Here is a 25,044-nt window from a genome sequence, read left to right as displayed (position 1 = left end):
CCTATTTCCAAAGGCCACTAGCAGATAATTATATTTGGTTAATTTACATACTTTCAGTTTATAATCCTAATTAGTTCTCCAACCAGTAGTCCCTAGGCAATATGTAGTCTTACCTCATTTTATTTGCCATCCCTAATGTGCAAGATCTCTAATTTACAAAAAAATGCTGTTAGGTTTGGTTCAGGGCTTTCCCATTTCAGTGCACATCTAAACTGGGTGATTCCACGTGGATTTAAACCCTATTTGCACAAATAAGTATTTTACATTTTTATAGATCTTATGTCTGGGAGAGGTTCTGCAGTTTAGGGAAACTGACCCCAGTTTGACACAGAGCCTATTTTTATTGTAAAGAGTCAGGCCCAAAACTGCACCAACCCATATCTAGGGTATCCTGTTGATGCCTTTGGTTCACTGCAGGGCTTGTGCTCGCCTAGGCAGGGTCTGAGGTGTTGGTCTGTAATCCTGTGCTCCGGCTACCGTGGCAAAAGTGGAGACAGGGTGTGGGGCAGTCAGAACGGGTAACAGCTGCATGAGAGCCCCCAGGGAGCTGCTCACATGGGCTCTGTAAGAGGCTCTGGTAAAACCTCTCAGGCTGCTTGGCAATTCATTGCTTCCCTTTTGTATATTTAGCATCTCTCCCTACGTGGGTACTATTTGGGGCCCAGTTATCACCCAGGCTTGAGATTACGCTCAGTAAAGTGGCTGAGGAGGAAGGGAAAAGGAGGATGGAAACCAAGATTTATACTTTCAGGTGAGCAACACTCCCTTTAGCTCCTTCCAGGTTTAAATGAACTTCAAAAACCACTTGGAATGAGCCTCCCCAACAGAAGGAGCACATCTCTCGGTGCTGATCCCTGCAGGAGTCTGAGTAACTGGGGTTGAAGCTGAGTGTCCAGCCAGGGTCAGCCCAGCACACTGAGTCAGCATCTTGCTGTGGGACCCGACCCCGTGCCCGCGCTGTGAGGAGGGCTCTGTTGCTCTGCAGGGTGTGCAGCAGTTGGTGGAGGGCCTTGGCTTTCAGGTAAAGCCTGTAGTAAGACAGAGAGGAGACGCAATCTCCACTGTTGCATGGAGATTTCTTGCGTGAGATGTCCTGTAGGCAACTAGAACAACAATTTCAGCTATCTTTTAAGCACTAGGATATGTACTATAATGCAATTTTTAGAAAAGCTCTTGGAAGAAATTTTTCCTCTTAGGCATCAAAGGCTGCTTTCTAGTCTGATTCATTTTACTGTAATGAGGTCAGGTTTGGACTAACATTATGGTAATTTCAATGTTTCTTTGCAAGCAATAAAAAAACCCCAAATCTCCTATTTCAACACCACATTAAGTACTTCGATAAGGCAATGAAAAAGGGTGTGTGATAAGATAACTGAGAAAGGAAAAGGAAAATTTGCAGTTTGCAAAGCTTTTGCCCAGATTTCCCAGACAACCAACAGATTCTGTGAACTGATGCTAGAGGTGATTTCTAACTGACCAAAATAAAATGTTAAGTGAGGAAAAACTCAAAGGTGTGAGAATAATTCTTGGCCAATAATTTTATTTCAACATCGTAACGAATGTAGATTTTATACTGTTGATGCTTTGGTGTAATTTCTACACATCACACTTGAATTCCCAAACACGTTTCCGCGTGTTACACGCATGCAATGCTCAGCATTTCTATAACTGATGCCTAAAGGAACCATTACCTGTTAAGTTATTCCAAAGGAGCCTATTTTTATGAGGAACACCTTGATGATAGTTCTTCCTCCTTACAGCATTTCAGGTCTTACTTTAGTATTTGCAGGTAGACTAAAGATGCTTTAACTGCCTTTTCATGCCAGTTTAAGGATTGCAATTCCACACTAATAGCTCTGCCTGTGCACCTGAATTTCTGAACTTCAGGAAAGGCGGTATTTTGCTGTGGCTCTCACACCCACAACTGGGCTGGACAGAACCTGAACTCAGAGTAAAAGCAGATTTGAGACAGAGATAGCAAGCGTCTTATGTTGAAGGCAGTGTGTTGCAAAAATCATATATTTTTCCTACTTGTGCGTCAGGTGAAATCCTGGCTCTAACAAAGTCAATAGAAAATCCTTCATAGACTACAGTAGGACTAGTACTTTATCCCAAAGGAAAATATTGCTTGAAGATAAATTTAGAGGCTTATTGACATGAGTGCCAGATTTCAAGGGGCAGTGACAATTTACATGGGCTGAAGATACATTTTCGGGTATGTAAAACAGTTTACCGTGGAACATGGTAGACATACATTCAATGCTAATTCAGTGCTAGCCCACAAAGGGAGTGGGGAAGAAACCCGAACAAATCTATTGTTTGCTTCTTGCTAATCGGCAAAATAGGCACTGAGAAGCTGTTAATCTCTTCCCTTCCAACTTTTCACTTCTATCGTTAAGACAATTTTTGTTCTGTATAGTTATGACACAAGAGTCTAAAAGAAAAACTTAGAAGGGTTTGGGAGCAGGTTTTCTGTGCCGCGAGGGAAAAGGGGAGAGGATGGAGAATCTGGGAGCTATTTGTAAGGAGTCTACCTTACTTAATCCAGCAGAATATTCCAATTTATATCTGAATTCTTAATTAGAAATAGAAAACAAGAAAAGGAGTGTGATACCACTTTGACACTTATCTTTTTGTCTTTTTCACCATCTCTTTTAATGTATGTGTTTATTTGCTTTAATTTCTATATGCTTTAATTTATGTATTGTCTGTTTTAATGCAAACCCTCACTGACATTTGTAGGTGGCTTTTATAACCCATTAATAAACCACAAAACAAAGCAAAACAGGAGAGTAGAAGTCCTATTTCTTTCCCACTTCCAGGTCATCTTAAATGCCTTGTGAGTTGAAGATATGCATTGCTTGACTTCTACTCTTGATATTCCTTGTACTTTTCTCTTGCCCCTTCTCTCCATCTCTCCTTCCCTCAAGAAAACCTCAATCTGAATTCCCCCCAAAGTCAGGTTGCAGATTATTCTGTTAGGTTTGACTCTGGTAGCCTGTCCAGGCACTTCTGCAGCACAGGAGCTACGCTTGAGGAAAGAATACTCTGTGTGGTGAAACCGGAAGGGAGTCAAAAGAATTTAAAATAGTTTGAAATATAAAACAATAATTTATTTTACTTCATTTTACTTGTTAACGTTTGTAGCTAATGATGATTTCATGAAACTGCTTTTATAATTCAATACATTCAAATCTATAAAGCAAACAGTTACTACCATGGGCTTTTCAAATTCCACAAACTGTCTTATATAAACAAATTAGCTGTACATGCACATTTTTTCAATAGGTTGCAACATTTGCAAACATGCTTTAAAATCCTTTAAAGCTGCAGTATAGTGTATTTCGCTTCAGGCTTTTCAGATGAAACCCATATACTTTCTTCAGAAACCTTAAAGAAACGTTTAAATGTTGAGCGTAAGTCTAAAAACTGCTGTTTGATAATTGTTAAATATTACAAAAGAATGACTCTAGTTCTCAGATTAAACCTTTAGCTAAATACTGATAAACAGCACTCTGTGTAGAAGTGAACAACAGCAAAATACTATCACAAAATATGGTTTCACAAAAAATACATATGTGCAGTTGCTTTTGTGGGTTTTTGCATTTTTTTTTAAGGTAAAGAAAAGCATGGATACCTTTTAATATGAATATAGTTTAAGCAAATTACCTGTGTTAAGTATGGTTAATACAATTCTGATATTTAAACACTTCATGTAAAAGGTAACAAGTAAAAAAGTACAATCAGTATTCCAAAAAGCACTGCTAATATTGCCTTTGAAGGAGATGGGCAAGCTTCCTCTCCACTTCACAATGGAGATCCTGGCACCCACAGTTGTAGAGTTCAGTATTTGAACTATAAACTCGATGACTGTATCTTATATACAAAAATCTTGCCACATTGAACGAGGCATTGATTTCTACCCCAATGGTAGTGGTTTATATACATAATTTAGCACTGGGGATTATACAGTAGTCACTGACAGGAAGGAATTGTACACCCGTGTGCCGTCTGGTGACTTTGTTCCGTGGGTTAGCAGTTCTTGGATTGTCATCCAATTGTCAAATATTTTTTTATTTCTCTTCTTCATCATTTTTTTGTGGCTCAGTTCAATGATATTCATCTCTTTCTTTTCTTCTGCACCTTGCTGTTCCTTTAAGCAATCTAACCTGCTCTGCATCATAAACTCACGCCGCCTCCTCTGCTCCTTCGCTTTCACTAAATGCTGCTTCCGCTCTTCCTTGCTCCAGTAACGGCCCATCTTCATTTCACTTATGGCATCATCGTCGGTAGTCATACCACTGCGCTCCTCCTTAATCTTTATGGCACGTTCTCTCAGCAGCCTGTCCCTGACTGGCCTCTTCGTAATGTAGCGGGTCCCATCGCTTCTGACCTTGACTTTCCACTCCATCCTCGGTTCGCTCTGGCTTGAATTAAAGTCTTTGCACATACTCACCAGACTCATTTGGCTCTGGGCGTACTCCACCGCTGATTTCTGTTGGATCAGCTGCATGTAGCTCTGATAGTGCTGTGCGTGGGCAGGAATATGAGCATGCTTATATGGAGAGTGATGGTATGGGGAAACGTAGGAGCCAGAAGGTTTTTGACCATGAGTAGGGCTTTTGCTTCCATCGCTGGCTTTTCTCTCCTTGCTTTCCAGCTGCTTGCCAAGGTCGGGATCTTTAGCAGAGGCATGGCATTTACCAGTGCTGGATTCATGGCTTTCTGAGCTAGCAAATAAATTCTTTTGGGAGACATTATATGCCACTGCCCCCTCATTACCTTGACAGTTAATGCCTTCTGCAGTTCTGCGCAGCGAATTGTCAGGGGAAATCTCCAGCGTGAGTGGCGTGCTTCGGCAGCTTTCGCCTGTGTTATACGCACTCGAGCTATCCTTGTCAGACTTCTCAGGGAGCTCTGTAATGTCTGAGAGCTCGTGCCTGCGAACATCGATGCTTGTGTTGTAGTTGCGGAACCCGCTGTTATGTAGCATCCAGGGCTCCCGGTACTGATCTTTCAGCTGCTGCATTTTATGAGCTCTCACAATATTCAGGCACTCTAGCTCGATATTGCGTAGCTCCTCATTCAGCATCTCCAGCTCTCTGTCGACACTTTCTTGGTCGCTTTTGCTCATATCCAGCGTGCTGTTATGATAATACAGACTGTAAGGGTTGGCAGACTTCACCTGGCACTTCAGCTCCAGCAGTTCTCGGAATCGCTCACATTCATCTACGGGGATACCAAGGAAGTCGACGTCCGTGCAATCGGCTGAGATAAATGATTCATTGCTGAACTGCATATCGCCGCTTCCTAGGGTGTCGTGACTGTAAGTCAGCTTCTTCTGGCTCCCTAAAGTGTTGGAGGAGGTGGTGTGATCATCTGCGTTGTTTTCCTGCTCGGAGCTCTCATCATTGCGAGTGCTGTCGTCTGTGCGCCCCACGCCACTGTCCTTCTCATGCTGGTTCGATAAAATAGTGGCTGTATCTGTGGTACCTCCATCCTCCTCGTGCTTCTTCTAACAGCAAAAATGAAAAGACAGAAAGAAATTATTATAAGGACATAAAATATTTCAGAGTGCTGATCTTTTAATAGTTTTCTTAATCGGTCACCTGTTACACATGCTGCATCTTTGTCTTCTACTTGTATGGCAAGAATGTTATTAAGAACTCACAGAAGTGGTGTCTGAAAACACAGTGTGCTGTGGGTGACCTTTTCAGAAGAACCTGAGATCGGCTTTTCAGTTATATACCAACAATGGCAGAAGTCATGCCTCTCAAATTTTCTTCTCCCCCTTTGGTGCACAGAAGTATCCAGTTCTACTGTGGCGCCAAAGTGAGAATATGTCCCTTCAAAAATGTGGCTCCAACAGAAGATGCAGAGTTGTAGAAAACTCCAGAAAAAAAAACACTCGAGACAAAAATTGAAAATCTGTTCATGAACTTGTATGATTGCATTAATCATGGCAGAATAACGGTGGACACAGGCCCAAATCTGTGGCCCTCCATAAACTCTGCTATGTAAAAATTTTGTCTTTCTCCCCATATATAGACCTTATTTCAGTCATTTGCCTGGGCTCTCCATTTGGATTTTAAGGTTTCAGGAGGCAGGCTGCTTTCAGGAGGCACATGCATATCAAACAGGAAATTCTGTAAGTTAGCTCTGTGCCTACTGTATCTGTCACACACCTAGCTTGTGCTTCTCTCAGCGACCACAGCCAGAATGGTGGATTTCTAAGAACTGATATGTTGTAAAGGGCAAAATCAAAAAGGTAACGTTGGAAAACATTTTGGTCCTCCAGGTGAAGTTTGTAGGCAGTCATGTAATATCTTGATTTTACAGAAAGTCCTTCTGCCTTGATCGTCATTCGAGATACTAAGTGTATTCAGTCAAGCTCAATATTGGAATATTGAGTGCAATGTGAAGTTTTGACACTGTTGCACAACGGAATGGCAGTACCTGCTGAAGCATGCTGGCAGTAAATTGCATTGCCTGGTGGTGCTGCTCCTCTAACATGTCCATGTGCAAGTCATCCAGAAAATCATTTCTGTCATCATCCATCCATCCTTCATCCAGCTATGAGAAAAGGGAGGGAAAAATCAAACCAAATGTTGTCAAAAGTATGAAGACTGACATAAATTATGTTCCTTCTTTGTGGAAAATGATTGGGAAATCTTAGGAGATTCCTTTCTGTGACAATGCTGCTGTGTCCTGGGAAGAAGGACGCATCTCCTTGTGCTAAGTGCACGTATTCACTGTCCTACCTCCCGCCCCAGGCACCTCCATCTCCAGCAGCATGGTTTTATCTTTTCCATTTATATATATATGAAACAAAACCAGCCTTTTCATCCATGGAAATAATTCTAGGAGTTGGGACTGTTTTGGTTTGTGCGTGACTTGATGCGAATATATAAAACCACTCCAGAGCCCAAAGCCTGAATATACCGCTTGCGAGGCAGAATCAAGGGCCAGAGGGAAAAATGCTTGTTATGGGTCTGTAAGACTTTTTTTTTTTTTTAACTCCCAGCCTCAGCTACCCACAAGGGAAGGATCAGAAACACTAGGCTAACAGGATAGTCGTGAGCCTGACCCTGTGTCTGCAGGTGCATTGGCAAGGGTTGCTCTTGCAGCACCAGGAGCAGAAACAGATCAAACAATAGTGCTCGTGTCTGTTTGTTCAGCTTCTTTGTTGTGCTAATCCCTCCTCTACAAAGGGATCTGGCTCAACCTGTTATTACAGCTGAGGATGCTTCTTGACAGTATTTACCTACATTAAGAGATGGTGTATAAAGGACTAAATAATAGGTGTTTTAATGAATGAATAATCAATAGCTATAGGAATTTGTGTTCACTATATTCCTCAAAGGCATGGTTTGAAGCCATCCATAATACCTTGCACTGATGTTTGTGAAAGCATTGCAGGATATATAAATCCCTGAATGTCTTATAAATTGAACTTTAATATAAAATATTTAAGTATGTACTGTGACTGCTGAATTCCATTACTTTAGGCCATATATATGTCCAGTCAAACTGTATAATGTGGTTTTTGGTAGATTTGGGTAGGTTAAAATTCTTCAGATGATGCTAATTGCTTTCTACAAAACAGCAACTCTTTAAATTAAGACTCGAGAGGGGGTTTTTGTTATTGGTACAGTACCTGAATTTCTGGTCTTGCAACAAGTAAGGAGATATTCTTGCTCTCTTCACTGGTGAGAAGTGCCACAGCTTCTTCTCGGTTCTGTACCTCTATACCATTGATCTTTAAAGAAAAGAGCAACAGAATGAAATCCTTGAATAGGGGTGCTTAGATGCTGAGATGAGCTCGACAGAACTGCATGGCTGGATAGATCCCAGCGCAGCAGAGGCCAGGCACAGTCCCTGTTCCCACCTCTAGCCCTGTTGTTCAGGTGAGTGCTGGGCGAGTGTGTTGGCTTGGACACATGAAGCTGTTTCACGGCTCTGCATGTGATGTGTGGAGCCTCGTTACGAGGACAGAAACCGAAGGAGAGTTGGACAGGAGCAGAATCATAACATCAGGTCTGGTGGGTGGAAAGGAACAGGAACAGGAACGTGGGACAGGTGAGGCTGTGGATGCTGCTCCCAGAGGCTGAATGGGGTGTGGTGTGGATCTCTACTCGTGTTAGCGTCTGTACAGAAGACAGACCACTTCTGACTAAGCCCCTGTGGTGTAGGGTTGTTGCACTTGGAAGACGACTCATTCTGGCACACAGCACTGGGTGTTCAGCCTGCTGAACAAGGACTAACATCCCTGTGAATAAATAGGGCTGCCCGGAGAGATTCTGCAGTGAGGAATAATTACTTGGGCCAAAATAGAGGATTTCTGTAATAGAAGGAGGACTTAGAAGTGGAACTGTATAGGGATATGTACTGGAAACACATGACATCTGCTGACAAAATGCTTAGCCTGCAGAGTAGGGCCAAATAGGATTTTACTATCATAATCTAAGTGAGATATGGCAGAGGAGAGGGAAACACCCTCAGAAAGTTAACACAGAGCATATGAATACCAGTCTGAAGGGAAATGATTTGTAAAAATTATACTGGAATAAAGATGCTGCAGCAGATTATAGTATGTTAGCAGACTTCCAACTATTTACACACATACCTGAATAATACGATCCCCTTCTCGGAGTCGACCGTCCTTTGCAGCAATACTGTTGGGATCAATCTACAAAATAGGAGAACTGTGAGTACTTGGAAGGTTTGAGTGCTCGGTATTTACTTCCTGTTTTAAAGCCAGTGTTGGTAATATGACTGACACTGTAAGGCAGTGTGTCTGTCATTGCTGCTGTATCTGTGGTTGTTACGTCTCCCTTAGTGATTGCAGGAGTTTTCCTTGCTTATGTCAGACAAAGTGAAACGCAAATTAATATGATCAAGTCAAAACCAAAACATTTCTTCCTGAGATGTGTCTTCAGAGAATGCAGGTTTATCATGTTTGCATGATATTGAGTTATCTCATAATTTAAGATTTTGCTTTACAACACAGTGCTCTGATTAGAACCAGCTTTTGCATACAGAACAGGAAAGATTATGTCCTAAATGATGCATTTTAATGGATGATTTTAGATTTAGTTATACGTTTCTTTCCCCAGACTGCTGCTACTAATTTGAAATGAATCTGCATGATAAAAAGATTATGTATAAAATGCTACTTATTTCATGAAAGGGGGGAAAGAGAAGCAAATGGGCCCCAGATCTTTGCAAATAAAAATGTGTGGGTTTTTTTTATTGTTTCTGGAATAACTGAGAAAAAGAATTAAAGGGTGGGTATATTAAGAATACTTTGAAAACATCATCTGAAATGGAACACTGAGACTGCGTTAGTGGAAAATTTAACGCTAAGTGTTACCATAACAAAGTTTGACTTCCATGGATGCAGGATTTCACTCAGTTTGGAGAAAAGGAAAAAGATTTCTTCCAGCTACTGCATTCAGTCTGTCTGTCGAACGTGGTGCAAACAGAAGACGCGTCTGAAATGCCCAGCACTGCAGTTTAAAAGACAAACTGTATCCTATGGAAATCGGCTCAATCTTACCTCACTCACATAAATACCCATGTCATCTTCATCATCTGTTCTGTAACATACAGTAAGGCCAAGTTTGTCCTGGCTGTTCACTCTGTGTAAATCTACTTCCTGAGGTTTTAAAAAGAAAAAAAAAAAAAAAAAAAGAAGAAAAAGGGAGAGAAAATACATTGTCAGTGAGACACCGGTGACTGATGGAAGCAATTTTTCAAATACAATGAAAATATTTTGCTTAAGTGATATAGTGGATCTCTTTTCATTTCACTTGTAGACGAGGTTAACTTACTGAGCAAAATGTGATTATATGCAGACAATCAATACCTGGGGCATTTTTGACCCTTCAATCAATATGAAGTCATTTTGAAAACAGACCTTTTATTGATCTCAAAGAAGAAAAATTGCCTATATTTCATGTAGTGGTAAGATTTCAAACGCTAAAATACTTATAAAGTATGATTTCAATATTTGCCACAGCTGATACATATTTCCTTATAAGAGGGGAATTTTCTGGCTTTTCAGAGAAAAATATAATACTCTATTACCTTAATTTGTGTAGTTTTCATGAAATGATGTAAGATTTCTCAAAAGTGTGACTGAAGATCAATATATTGTCAGCAAAGCATTTGGTATTGGTAATAGTAATATAGTAAGCATTTCAATATCATGCAAGGGTTTGGTTTGACTAGATCATGGTTTATCATTCTAGTGCTCCTTGGTCTTGTTAGTCTTGGAGGCATTTAAGCCATCTTAAAAACATATGTTCTTCCTCTATGCTTTTTTGCCATGAGGATTTCACGTGGGTTGTTTTTTTTCCTACATTTATTGCTGCTCTGTGACACTGGTTGCTATAAAGGGTTGTAAAACCCGCAGAGATACCCACAAGCCGTGGGACGCTCCTGGCTGGTGCGCAGTCAGCACGACCATCCATGTAGCATCCTTCAGCTCTGTCTTGTTTCTGCAGGACATCCTGGGAGCCTGAGAACCCTGGGGGATCTAATGTGCGTAACCAGCTTATTGCGACTGCGATGTCAGTCCTGAGGTTGCTGCCAAAGGGAGAAAGGGTGTTTCTTCATAGGTAGAGGTGTAAGAGCAACTGTAGGTGTGTGTTTTGCTTCCCTTAGAGTGCTTAGCAGTGAACGAGGTGGTGAAAGGTCCTGCTCCCCTGCAGCTAAGGCCAGGCAGGGTGGGGGAGGCAGCTGTGGGGCTCGAGCCCCGTTGCTGTGAAGGGGAAGAGTGGGACCAGGCAGAGGGAGCAAAGGGGCACCGGCTGAGAAAGATGGCCTGGCCCGTGCAGGATCCGAGGGCCATCCCAGCCCAAGGGCAGACCCTGAACCACAGGCTTGTGCTTGGACCCGTCCGTTCCAGTGGAAAAGTCCTGACAACATGACTCATTATTTCTATATGTCTCTGTTTGGACCTGCGCTGGGCCATTTGTGAGGGGCAAGACAATAAAGCAAGCTGATATGAATAATTTATTGGCATGTCTAGATGACAGCTGCCAAGATCAGCAATCTCACGTTATTTACTTAACATGTGTAATTCCTTTTTTTTTTTTTTTAAAACATAGCTGTAAATGTCACTAGTACTTCAGATGGTATTTAAATGGTTTCAATCAATATTATCCATGGTGAACTCATGCTCTTTTTCTCCCTCTTCTATTACTTAAAGCTTTGAACACAACACTTTAATAGGGGGTTGTTTTTCAGATTTCTAAAGCTTTTGGAATTTCTAGAGAAGAGATGGAAATTCTTTGGAAGAAAAGATGAGACAAAGTGGATTTGATTCTGATCTCATTCGATCCTTGGGAATGCCACTGCAGTTAATGCATTTATTCTGTGTTTAATCATGCTGCGAACTGGGGATGAGGTGGGAATTTGTGTATTGGGCCTAATTCAGGCCTAGAATGATTCCCATATTTCCTGCATACTCGAACAGAAAGATTTCATGTCTTCAGGAAAGTTTTTATAGTTTACTGATTTGAAAACACAGCAGTGAAATAGTGGCAAGAAACCAGTGCTGTAGCTCACTCTACTGTTTGTTACACTGCTAGTAAATAGATATATAATGTTAAAAAAGCCCTCAAAACCAAAACAAAAACAACATGGTGATTTTGGTCATTGTTTACATAGATCCTATGTAAACACTTGCCAGCACCTTTTGGAGAGGAAGGAGAGGAGGCAGCAAGCTATTAGTTTCATTCTTACCTGCCATGTGTTTTGAATAACAACAGGTGTTTTTCCAACAGTGTATAACCACAAAGGGTATTATTATAATTAAAAAATAAGTATGGGTTTATGTTTAAAGCACACCATCCAAGACATCACCTGTAGTATACTGGAAGGCAATAAACCATCTGGTAAATTAAATAATGTATATTTTAAGAGGAAAACAGATATATGTTATTTAAAAACACACTCACAAATAAAGCAGCAAAAAGCTGAAGTGAACAAAAAATTTTTAGAGCAGGTATTTAGAACCTGAATTTTTATGAGTAATTAGTTGACAGACTTACCCTTGGGTACAATCCCTCTAGTCCTTGGTAGGAATCAAATAAGTGGGTTTGATGCTACCCAAGTATGATAATTTTGTGTACTTAAAGACAGGAACAGCTGTTTCGGTCTTTGCGTCAGTGAAGTTTTAATATAACCATAAAGGTTTGAAATATTTGAGAGATAAAAGTGTGCAATTCCACACAGAATCAACACCAAAGTCTTCAAAGCAAAGGTTGTTTTCCATGTTCAGAGCTGAGGCTGTACAATGCACAGATTCATGAAAGGGGTAAATAGAGAACTGGTACCTGGAAGTGCAGGTAGCTTGTGTAATTATACGAGGAATTAATTAAACACTGGGAATTAATATGGGCCTAGAGAACTTTGGAGGTGTAACTTCACATGTTTGCAATGCCACAGGACTTGTGATTTCTTACTCCTCTGTGTTCAGCATTGCACTCTGGACAGCCCAAGGGCCTGATCCCACAGTGTTCTGCACTCCCGCTGCACAGAGCAGCCGCTGCGTGCACAGCAGCAGCTGGACTGCTTCCAGAGACCCTGCTAGACATGTGCTCTTTCAGATTAGTCTGGTGTACCCTACAGTCTTGAGATGAAAGAATATTTAGTGCTTGACTGGGGCTGAGATACTGTGTCATGATCTCTGTATAAAATTATATGAACATATCAGCCACCCACGTTACAAAAGAGAGGCACTGAAGTATTCAACGCCTGGTCTAGATCTGCAGAAATTAGCAGACAATGGTGGTATCCACAGAGCATGGTAATGTCGGGGCTGCGGTAGTATGATAAATGTAAAAATTTCATATATGATGTAACTTTTACGCACACAGATAATTAAAATCTGCTACTTCAGATCAGGTAGAAGTGACATTTTGAGAGGTGTTTGAGAGAAGTTTTTGTCTGCTGCTTCAAAACAGGGTCTGCACAAGAGAACTGTCTGAAGGATTATTGGCTCCATATTAAATGTAGAGCCAAGGAGGGCTCAAAGAGCTAGTTACCAAAATCCACAGGGCATTTGTAGCAAGACAAGAAGAAATGAACATGCACTATGACATTATACCTGCAACCATCCATAATAATGAATTAGGAATAAGTGATAATAGTAAATTAACCTCTATAAGCTCAGAAGATCCTTCATTTGCAATAGATTATTGAATTATTATACTGCTGATTTAAAATTACAGCCTGCCTGCAAATTTATAAAAATCAAAGTCCTTTCTCTATCAAGACAGAAATGAGCAGTAGAAATCTGAAATGAGAGGACAATGATGGGTAAAAAAGTTCAAACATTCAGAAAGCATTATCCAAAGCTTGCATGATAAGTACTTTGTCCTTTTGTCTCTCTCTGTAGAAAGTGATGGGTTTTCTCCTGTGCTGACTTCTGATACAACTGGACAGCAGGGCCCACTTTTTTGCTATTCCATTAGTAGGTTTCACCCAGAAAAGAATGTCAGGGAAATAAATACAAAGAACTATTTCCTTTTTTACTGTGTAAGGCCTTCTCACTACCTTTTGGTAACTGACACTGGTACAGCAGGTGGAAAAATCTTGTTCTTGCTGTCTTGAAGCTAAAGAAAGTGATCTTCACATTTGTCTTTTTGCATATGGAATGATACATCTTGAGTGAGATCACTCGGCAAGTGCAGGACAACCAGGGGCTCAGGCCCAGCCAGCATGGCTTCATGAAAGGCAGGTCCTGCCTGACCAACCTGATTGCCCTACTTGAGGGTAGGAAGGCTCTGCAGAGGGACCTGGACAGGCTGGATCAATGGGCTGTGGTTAATTGTATGAGGTTTAACAAGGCCCAGGGCTGGGTCCTGCACTTGGGTTACAACAACCCCATGTGATGCTACAGGCTTGGGGCAGAGGGGCTGGAAAGTGCCTGGCGGAGAAGGCCCTGGGGGTGCTGGCTGACAGCCGGCTGGGCATGAGCCAGCAGTGCCCAGGTGGCCAAGGAGGCCACCAGCCCCTGGGCTTGTGTCAGCACTGGGGTGGCCAGCAGGAGTCGGGCAGGGATGGGGCTCCTGTGCTCGGCACTGGTGAGGCCCCGCCTCGAATGCTGGGCTCAGGTTTGGGCCCCTCAGGACAAGAAGGCCCTTGAGGGGCTGGAGCGTGTCCAGAGAAGGGCAGCGGGGCTGGGGCAGGGTCTGGAGAACAGGTCTTATGTGTAGTGGCTGAGGGAGCTGGGGTTGTTTAGTCTGGAGAAGAGGGGGCTGAGGGGAGACCTTATTGCTCTCCGCAACTACCTGAAATGTTGAGGTGAGGTGGGTGTTGGTCTCTTCTCCCAAGTTACTAGCATTAGGACAAGAAGAAATGGCTTCAAGCTGCATCAGGGGAGGTTTAGATTGTAGATTAGGAAAAATGTCTTTACTGAAAGAGTGGTCAGGCATTGGCACAGGCTGCCCAGAGAGGTGGGGGAGTCGCTGTCCCTGGGGGTATTTAAAAGACATGTAGATGTGGCACTTCAGGGCATAATTTAGGAGGCCTGGTATTATTGGGTTGATGGTTGGACTTGATGATCTTAGAGGTGTTTTCCAACCTTAATGTTTCTATGATAAATGTTGTTTTCAACATAGCTAAAAAGCAAAAATCCCACCCCTCCACTTTCCAGAGAAGAAAATTTTAGAAAACAGTTTTTTTTTTTTTTTTCCAAAATACCTTGCCCTAGAGAAGAAGTAAAAATCTCCCTGGAGGCTTCTGTGCCAGCCCAGCTCTATGATGATAATTCTGTGATAGAGCACAGAGACTGGACTAGCTTAAGTCATCAGTGGTGACAGGAAAGGCTGAAGAAAAGTGTTTCTCACCCCGATGAAAAGGGGTTTAGGATGCCTTGTTAAGGTACCTCGAAGGATGTCCAGGCTCTTTGTCAAGCAGATGGCCAGTGGTCCATGGTTAAGACCTTTCTCATGCAGTAAGAGGTGTTAAGGCCAGGTTGAAGTCCTCCAGAGAGCTAAGGGAGGACAACCTTTCAGTAATACCTTGTCAGCACATTGAAATGTTTAACCACTTTTGGATTTGTTCCAGACAAAGAATATACAAGCACTTTTCTTAGAAAGTGCAGTTGTAAGGCTGAAGGGAGGTAGTGCTTTTTAAACCTTTACATATTCAATCACTGCTGGAGCAGGACTGCTAAGGCTAAAGTCTTTTGTAGTCAGAGACATAGTAATGCCTTGAGAAGCTCCTGATCAGTGCAACTCCCTGCAGAGCGGAAGTTTTCCACTGAGAATAAATATATTTGCATAAAAGACGCTTTCAAATGCTTTACAACACGATGGAATAAAAATTGCAGGGTGCCTGTGATGGAGCCTACTGATTCCCGTGTGCCACTAGTTACCTCTCACCTCCTCCCCTCCCTTGCAAATAGATTATTGGAGAAATGGAAGAAAACTTTCAACCAAAGGAGCAAAGTACGGTAAAGGGGAGAGCCTGAAACCCTGGTACTCAGGTCTTATTTATGGTTTCCTAAAAGCAGTGAAGTATAAATTTCAAATTTTGAAGCATGGATTTTGGTGCTCAGGGTGTTCACTTTTTGCTGATCAGATGATGTGGTTTCACACCGGGAACACTGCGAGCTGTGCGCTAGGAGGGCAGAAAGCTATTTGAATGAATCTGTTGTCCTCCTTCAGTCTTTTGAAGTGAAGGCTTCGCTTCTGTCCAAGATTGAGAGTATCAGAAGGGGGATTTCTTAGGAGTTAGCAAACATTTAATGTAGTTTTTCATCTCCAAGCTGTCCTTAGTCTTAACTAGCCATTCAGCTGAGTTCAGTTCTGTTCTCTACTCAGAAAGAAAACAAGACCTACACACAAATTGCATATAGGAAAGGCTAAAGACAGAAAGTCAAATGTGAGAGAACAAGCCCCCTTTTTGATGTAGAATGTTCTCTTTTGTAATCTGAGAAAATTAACACACTGAGAAAGCCCTCACTCGGGCTGCGTGTCTGACAGCTGGACAGACTTGTTTGAATAAACATATTAGTGCGTAATGCTGCTGGGGAATCCTGGAGTGACATTATTCTTCCTTTATGAACCTGAAATGACTTCTAGCTGGGCCTCTGCGAAGAATGAACGTACTTTTAATTTATAATAAAATAGTAGTTCAGGACTTAGTCCCTCTTTCCTTGTGGCATGTAAACTTCAAAAGGAAAGAAATGCTATGTATTTATTTTTGTAGTAGGGAATATATGGCGGTTACCTCTGAGTCATGAATTTTAAGATAAATGTTGAGAGTTAAAACTGAGAACACAATTTTGCTGTCTTGGCGATACTGCCAGCATAAATTCCTTCCTATGGATATTTACATTAGAAGCTTGTTGTGAGCTTGGGTATTTCAATGTTTTTGTATTGTTTACTTGTTACAAATCACTAACCAGTCAGTTATAGACCATAAAAGTTTAGACAAGGAGCTTCTGATTTAAATTCAAAGCACATTTTATGGACGTAGAAGCCCAGAAGGCTGACTTGATGGCTTTCTTGCTTTAGACATTCCTGCTGCAGTCAACGAAACAGTGCCTTTGTGGTCTTTTAAAACATATCTATCAAAAGGCAAACAAAAAAAGCAACTAGCCAGTTGAGTCCCTGTTAGCACTTTGACCTTACCATTGATCATAGTCTCTACGATTTGAACAAGAATCTTTAGTGGTTTTTAAGAAATGCTATTAGGCCACAGAGACTTTTCTAATGTTCATCTCCTTGTGTTACTGAGCTGATCACCTTTTGCCATCAAGTACTATATCAATGTCAAAATTATTAATGTTGTGATTTCAGGCATATTAACGTCTGGCTACTGAAGTGCACGTGTTTAAACTGTTTTCGGCTCAACTGGTTGACCTTCTAATGGAAGCAATATAATTTATCTACAATATTAGATTTCCTAAAAGATAGATTTTGAAAAGACACTGGCAGAAAATACTAATTTGTTCTACATTTTCCCTTAAGACCGAAATCTATATTCTATTTGGTTTTATTTAAGAAAAAAAAAAAAAGGGGCACTTGTTTGAAAAATAAGGCCTTGAAGTCTGCTAAACAGCATTCATTTTACTGCCACTTTGATTTTATCCTTTGATTTGCGTTTGTATACAGAGATGAATTACTACCAGATCTGCAGAATTTGAGAACAGCTTGCAAACTTTTTATGGGGTTTCAGCCCTTGATCCTGCAAACGCTTTTATAGATGGGAACAACTTGGTGCTCCCAGAACGACTGAACTCTGCTCCCATTGAAGCTGTTGATAAATCTACCGCTGATTTAAATAGAGCTACAGACAGGTCAGCATTGCCTGCTTTGACAAATAAGTGTTCGCAGGACCAGGATCTAAGCAATCGGAAGTGCAAGCAAGCTAAGAGTAAACTATTCGCTTACTGATAATCTTGAATGGATTAGCTGGGCCAGACATTGCTGGCAGTAGTCAGAAGCATTGAGATACCTTACTGATATTTATTACAAACAATTAAAAACACTTCAGTGGGTCAGTGCTGCTTAAGTGTCTTGCAGAATAAAGGCCCACAATTTATATGCTGTACTTGGAATGGTTGGGAGCAGATTATTAAAGTTAAGAATGAGAGAACTGAAGATGAACTTCTTATGGGATATATAAGTACTGAAACCAAAAATGATTTTTAAAGATTTGGCAGGAAAATAGACTTGCATACCTTCAGGACTGGTTCAACTTTTATTATCTATAATTTTATATGTATATGTGTGTAACTTTTCAGAAATGAAAAAGGGAGGAACAGCTTGGTATAGTGGCATATCTATTCTGGTCTTGTCTTGTAAACTTAAAATACTTCTAAATTATATGATCAAGAACATCTGTTTCTCAGCTGGGGAATATTTAAGGGAAACTCATACATTTTTACTGTGACTCTGTGGAACAGGTCCTGCCACACAGCAAACTTGCGAAGTCTTTCAGATTTTCAGGAAGTCTAAATCAGCATAGTTAAACAGAATTCAATTAATGGAATCAATGACTTCATTATTTCTGTTAATTTGTTAGCTGAAGATCTGGCTCACCAGTCCATGGCACACAGTTAAATACACTGCTAAAGGCATCAGGAAGGTTTGCAATGTAACTAATGAGCAATGTTATTCCAAATAACTGCTTTGAAATGTCTCTTCACTTTTATATACAATACAAAGACCACGATATGTACATGTAAAACTTCCAGTAAATGAAATAGTTTCTAAAGACTAAGTACCTCTAATTCCAACTCATCTCGGTCCATTTCTTGATGAATTTCTCCCATGTAGTCATTTGGGTCATAGTATTCATGCACTGATGGATGGCTGGGAAAAAAAGGGTGTATTTTAGGACAGGCCTCGGTACCTTAGTTAGTACATGAATCCATTCCAAGCTTATAGCAAGTCATTGTGAACGTGATGGACTAACAACCAAACCCAGAAGTTGCGTGTGGTTAATTGTATAGACTATACCATTTACACCAATAAATGTATTAAACAAAAATTGCATGTATTATAAGAGGAGTCTAAAACATCTGGCACCTGATGATGAATGAGAGGCTTGTCAAGAGTCTTAGCATTTATTGATGATTTTTCTCTAAATGTAAAGCTGACTTGGGGAAAAAATATGCAGAGAGAATAGTGGCAAAGTAGGCTGTGGGGTACCTGGTGACAGTTACGTGGGCAGATATGTGCCAGGGAAGATGGGGGGCAGTACTAGATTATTTACTTATAAGATCAGGTTATTAGCAGATGTGCAAGTAAAATAATCCTTGCCTACTTTGGTATTTTTGCTGTGCCCTAAAGACACAAAATTGTATCAAATTGCTAAGTATTATAAAAATAATTTGCCATCTAACTCTTTGGATCAACAGCATTCTATTGATTGATTTGAATGCAACAGGCTGTGTATAATGATTTAAAGACGATTTAAATATGCACCACTCTTCATATTGCCATTCACTATTGGCATGCTGCTTTTTACAGCCTGAGCTCTGTGACAGCTTCACCGCCTGTACTTTGGGAGTTGTAAGTGGTGTAATGCTCTTGTGATTGCTTTTTGCTATGCTGCCTTTTTATTTCTGCAGTGAAAGTAAACTCCCTTTAATTCTCTGTTAAGTATATGCATGTTTCTTTGTAGGCATGAGGCTATTTAAGTAAGAGGAGCTGCTGATTGGCTAAGATACCCAAGTTGCTATAGGCAGGCTAGATTAATTTGAATGGGATTTGGAGAAGTTACAGGAAGCATTAGGAAAAACTGACTGTTTGCTTGCACGTGCTGGGTGACAGCGTACCTGAATGGCTACCTGGCTGCCCTTGCATGCAGGGATAGCCGGGAGGCAGGCTACGTGGTTAAGGCCAACATCTACAGCAAAAGTAAGGCCACTGATGATGTTAGCAGTTGGAATCTGTGTCTAATGATTAAGAGGCAATAGGAAGTTATTTGAAAGGACTGAGCTAGTATTATGCAGCCATGTTCCAATCTAAATGGTTCATTATGAGTTAATCTTTGCCGTTTTCCTCGTGTATTTGGTTTTGCAGTTGGAAAGTTGCAGGAATTGAAACCCCTCTCGCAGATGAGTTCAGGGGTATGCAGTGTAGGCGCTCTAGGAATAAGTGTGTCCCCTCCTCAATGCTCTAAGCCCTGCTGCTTGTTCACTGCAAACAAGCTCAAAGCTAGCTTTCTGTCAAGCATTTTCCCTAAAACAGGCAGCTGTGCTTGAGTTTTCAGTGGGCTGGGAATAGGTGGCCATGCAGTAATATCTGATGGAACCATCTTTCAAGTAATCAGCACTGAGAGCCATAAGAGAAGCGCACAGAAGCCCAGTTCCTGGCTGAATGTGTGCATGTTAACATGCCGTGTAAGTCACTTAGGAGCAGTACAGGATCGGTGCCTGTTTGTAGTCAAACTCTATTTCCTAGGAGCTCCGACAGGGATGTCCGGAGAGGCGCACTGGGGTGTGTTTGTGTGCCGATGTTCACAGCCCTGGCTCTCTGTGGGGCTGCCCTCCCAGAGCCGTACTGCACAGCCAGGACACGTGCTAGCACTGCGCCTCACCGCGTACAGGATTGTCCCCAAGCCAGGTATTGCTGTGCATTGACCAGATCATGGTCTCTCATGCGCAGCGACTGAGCTGTTCAGAATCCCTTCTATTGCGTTTTCCCTTGTGGAGATGTGTGGCAAGATGACAGGCAATTTGCATGGGTTCCTTGGGGAGCCGTTTTCCTCTTGAACAGCGTGTGAGGGCGTGGTGTGTATATGCCAGGAGATAATTGTCATTTTTATTTGTAAGTACAAAAGCATCAAACTACCATTAACAATAATTAACATTTGATTCTAAAACATCCATGACAGCACTGGTAAGTAATTTTAGTCCTAGAAAATAATTTATTTGAGTAACATTGCTGCAGGGTTATAATAAAGTAATTAATAAACTGGAACAGAATGTAGCGGCTCTTAGCATTACACAATTTATAGCAGCCATAAAAAAATAAAGTTAAAACATAAGCAACCCAAAGAGGCAGTGAGAGGAATTACAAGAAGCAATAACTTTATCCATCAAATGCCAGCCAAAAATGAGCTTTATGAGGCCATGTTGTGACTCAGTGGCGTTACTCATGTGAGTAATGGCTTGCTAGCGTGTAGAAAAAAGGAAAATGTTTTGAGTGGTGGCTCAATGGTGTATGAATCCTGCTGCTTCTGGGAGTACAGGTTCACCAGCCAGTAAAGGTGAGTTTGTGAACAACTACTAGCACGCCGCAGTAAGGAATGCAAGGATTTTCAAGGACTTCACAAACCATTACTTACTCTTCAGGCAGGAGGTATGGGTCTAGGACAGAGACGGGTGGTGTCGGTGAGCCCATCTTGCTTAGAGCCATGATGTGTTCAAAGGTGATATCGGTCTGCGTGCCCACATCTACCAGCTGAGAGTCGTGAGGAGGAGCGAAGGCCTTGGTGCGCGGAGTTCTTCTCAGGACCTGCACCACAATGGGCTCCTTGGCCGTTTTGAACGCTTCCACTGCCTGCTCGTGTGTGGCTTTAGATAAGTCCTTCCCATTGACCTGCGGGAAGAAAGAAAGCAAAGCAATGACAGAAACAGTCAGAAAGTGGAGGATACCCTTGTTGGTTTTGGCTGTTCATTTATAAGTCTCAGCTTCCATCTACAGGTACATACAGCAAGTACTAGGAACTATTAATGCAGTGTTATGCATCTCTCATTTCCCCCTCTGACTGCAGTAACTTTACAAATCCTGTGCTCTGCTTTTTATTTTGCTAGTTAGATTCTACTGGGCTCGCTCTTTGAGCTAAAGTACAAACCAACATCCCATTTGTTTCCTGCAGATTAGAAATCCCTCAGCCTGTGTTCAAACAAAACAAGTTATTGATTCTCCTGTAATTTTTCTCATTTTTTGTTGTTGTTTTTTTAATGTTTTAACCCTATTTCTGAACAGAACTACTGGGATAAGAGATGAAATTACGAAATTGTGTATTTGTGTCTGATAAACAATTTTTCAGATGAAACCCATTTACTGCAATAAAACCCCCTGCATTTTAGGGATGGGATCCCTGTACTGGGATAGGGAATAGAAACAATAAGGAAAAAACAATCACGGGTGTTTTTTTCAAAATCACTTTTTGTCTGTATAGCTTGGCCATTTCCCAACCCCAGATCCTGCCACCATCACCTCCTGGCTGAGCAATCACTCACACAAAACAGAACGCCTTTACTAAACATGAGTGAGAGACCCCGCCGAGAACCACTGGTGCCAGATATGCCAGCCCACGGAAGGTGGGGGTCTGAGGAGAGAATCTGAACACAGATCTCGCCTGTCTCAAAGGAGTAGCGAAGCTCCTGTTCACAGCAGCGAAACCAAGATGAGCCATTTAGTTTTAGTGCAAGGTTTACGGTTTCAAATCTTTGGCAAGCAGAGGTGTCCTTCCTGATCCAGAGAGAGCCCTTGAGCGCTTCCAGCCCACTCTGGCTTTGCATTTCACTCGTGCTTCGTCCCATAACTGGGTCTCAAGAATGTGCAATCAGATATTGAGTGATGAGCACTAAGGCTAACAAAAAGGTTATAATTTTAGGTCTTCTGTAAGAGATCTGCTATATTTCTGTGCATAGTAAATCATGTTTATATATATGGGTTTTTTAAGTACTGTTTAACAGGCTGCATTTTCATCCTGACAGCCTAGCCATTCTGAATTCCTTCCCTTTTCTTTCCTTCCTTCCTCACCGGGTTTCTAGTGATTTCTTCCATAAGTATCTAAGCCTACCCAGGGGCTGTGCAAGAGACGAGGTCATATTTGTCAGAATTTTTATTAAGCTGCAAAACCATAGTTCTCATTTCGAGTTTTGGATGAGAAATTTTGATATTTCTGTGTGTCTCTGCATTGAGAGTCATTTTAAGGGAGCTAAACACAATGGACAATGTGGAATGAACTGAAAAAAGGCAACTGTGGTGAATGGTGAAAAGACTGAATGTGTGCCCACTTCCTGCTGTTTCCAGCCCAAGATGGAGATTTCTTTTGAAATTCAGCCTGTTTGAGACATCTGCAAATCCAAAAGGTCTGTGGGCTTGTAGGCAAAGAACTATGTTACAAACGTAGTGGCAACCACCGGTTACTCCAGTAAGTTTTTATTCTCTTTTAACCTGCAAACTGTTGGCATTTTAATATGGATGAATAGAACCCGTTAACGAGAAGCTGCTCAGAGCAATGTGTTAGTGAAAGCCGTATAGTGAAACTACAATCCTAAACCATCACGCTGTCGTATAGTTGTTACCGTGTTCTTTGGACTGGGGCAAGCGTTGGCTGACGCGTAGAGATAAATCGCAATTTGAGATACGAAGATGCCGCCAGCACTGACAGTGAGGACCCCTATCGTAGTATGCTCCTTGATGAGGAGGACTGCTTTGTTTATATATTTTCCTTATGAACGATGTCTTGCATTTACCCTTCCCAATCAGACAGCTATTCACTTGATAAACCGCGTTACTACATCTGTAATCAGATATATGAGCTGCACAGTGGAAACCGTTGCCTTCTGCATGGAGGAGTAGCGTATTTTTTCTAAGGCATAAAAATAATGAATTGCCTTGATTGGATGTAGATGCAAGAGTGTCCAGCCTCAGGTATTAGTGATGGCTATTACTTTGTCGTTAATCATTTTTGTACATGTCTGAAATGTATATTAATGTGGTGACTCTGCCACATTGGCTTCTTGAATGTGACTGAAAGCTCTAAAATATATGTCCAAACTCTGATATTTTTACTTGTATCAGGTAGCACTTGGTTCATATTGTGCTGTGCCATGTTTAGCCCCATTAAAGCAAGTGCGGCAACTAGACGAGTAACATTACTCAGCGCAGTAACTGAATTTAGCCCATACTTAATATATTGCCCACAGCAAAAAGCTGGGTGATAATAAAGAGGGTTAACTCGAGTGCAGAATCGATTGAAAAGGCTAAATTCCTGCTGAATTACCTTGTGCACATAACACTTATTGTGCTGTCATCTTTGGTTTATCTTAGAGGGGCGATGACACCAGGTTTTTTGTTAAGCCAGCTGAGAATGGAAGGTGTTAGCATTACATTTACATTACACAAACAGTTGTATTGACCACAATTGCTCACAGTAATGCACTGCATGTAAAGTTTGGCCTGGTCAAATTAAATATCATTAACTTGCCTAATTGAGCAGATTACTTTAAAACAATTTGTACAGCTGTAAAATTAAGTTCAGTGTAATGCTTTCTCTGGAAAAAGGAAATGCTGATTATGGTTCGAGTTTTATCATTTGCTGCAAATTAAATGTTGCGCATTTTACTGTGCGCATCCTAATTTTTTTCCTTTGGTACAACTAAATCCAACAAGCAATCGAAAGAGTCCAAATTGCAGCCAGCGTAGTGTTTTTCAGAAATGTGCTCAGAATAACTCTTGAGCAGGAAACTTTTCATGGGAGCTGCTTTCTACATCTTTCTGCTAAAAACTGGTAAAATCATTCAAAGGATAGCTTTCCAGTTTATTCCCCATATGGCAATGAACTTGGATTACAGACAGTTTAGTCCAGGCCTGCATTTTAGTTTAGGTTCCTTGGGACATTTTATTTCTGCAAATCTGTGCACTGGCATCCTCTTTGTGCTTTCATATATTTATATTTATACAAATAATAGTAATGACTTCAAAGTCAGGTTGATATCATGCAGGGAACAGGCAGTAGTTGGACTGTATCATAAATTGTTACTGCAGGAATTATTTCCAAGTAGTAACCTGAGTTTTCTACAAGTTGATAATGTGGGGAAAAAAAGAGAAGTGCTCCATAGCAAGGCAGACGGATGTGAGACCAGATCTTAGAATGCGGGAGAGGAGCCAAATAAATTTTAATATAAAACCTCTCTTCGTGAAAGGGGACCTTCTCGAGAAAAGGTTTGTGACTTTCTGGCATTTGGCTTTTGGTTGAGACTCGGTGTTACGTAGGCTTGCCGACTGCAGGCTGCGAGGCTGCCGAGCTCCCTCTCCGGCAGCAGCCACGGCAGAACTGCTACGTGTGGGTTTTCCCAAATGCCCATTCATCAGTGGCTTAACTGTAGATACCGGACAGTGAATCAGACTGTTGAGGAGCATGTGCTCATCTTGTTCTGCTTCATTTGGTACAAGGATAGCCCCAGCAGAGGGGCTGGAGAAAACGTGGGGGCAGGGACACTAAAAGTGCTGTAAGTAATGGCATCAGGGCAGCTCTGCTAGAACCTTTAATTTTGTATTGCTGGATCCAAGCGAGAATTGAGCGTTTCACTGCGTATTTGTATTCAACAATCTCCGCTCGGACCTTCCAGAATACTAGGATTCTGCAGAGCATGGTAAATAAATAACTCTAGACGGGGATTTATATTTGATGTATATGCAATTTTATATCATGGGTTTGATATGATGGCAATGACTATAGTAAAATGAAAGCGTAACTCACCATACCATTATTATTATGGGTTTCTTAATGCACTGCTAAAATGTAGTTGGGGATTTTGCCTTTAAAAGT

General features: G+C 41.4%; 1 protein-coding gene across 2 annotated transcripts in view; it reads right to left on the bottom strand.

Annotated features, from left to right (window-relative positions):
• Positions 1 to 3,088: 3,088 nt before the first annotated feature.
• The window catches only part of PDZRN3 (PDZ domain containing ring finger 3), a 148,085-nt gene continuing 126,129 nt past the window's right edge, over positions 3,089 to 25,044 (bottom strand). For both annotated transcript variants that reach the window (XM_075095638.1, XM_075095639.1), the window contains 7 exons: positions 20,821 to 21,074; positions 18,251 to 18,338; positions 9,560 to 9,658; positions 8,627 to 8,689; positions 7,658 to 7,759; positions 6,457 to 6,573; positions 3,089 to 5,515 (listed from right to left, as the gene is read on the bottom strand). In XM_075095638.1, coding sequence (XP_074951739.1) covers positions 3,965 to 5,515; positions 6,457 to 6,573; positions 7,658 to 7,759; positions 8,627 to 8,689; positions 9,560 to 9,658; positions 18,251 to 18,338; positions 20,821 to 21,074 — 2,274 coding nt within the window. In that variant the 3' untranslated portion in view covers positions 3,089 to 3,964. The remainder of the gene's footprint in view (positions 5,516 to 6,456; positions 6,574 to 7,657; positions 7,760 to 8,626; positions 8,690 to 9,559; positions 9,659 to 18,250; positions 18,339 to 20,820; positions 21,075 to 25,044) is intronic.

Source organism: Phalacrocorax aristotelis, chromosome 6, assembly GCF_949628215.1.
Source record: "Phalacrocorax aristotelis chromosome 6, bGulAri2.1, whole genome shotgun sequence".
NCBI lineage: Eukaryota > Metazoa > Chordata > Aves > Suliformes > Phalacrocoracidae > Phalacrocorax > Phalacrocorax aristotelis.
The sequence above is the reverse complement of the archived record's forward strand: the minus strand, read 5'-3'. Positions and strand labels throughout refer to the sequence as shown.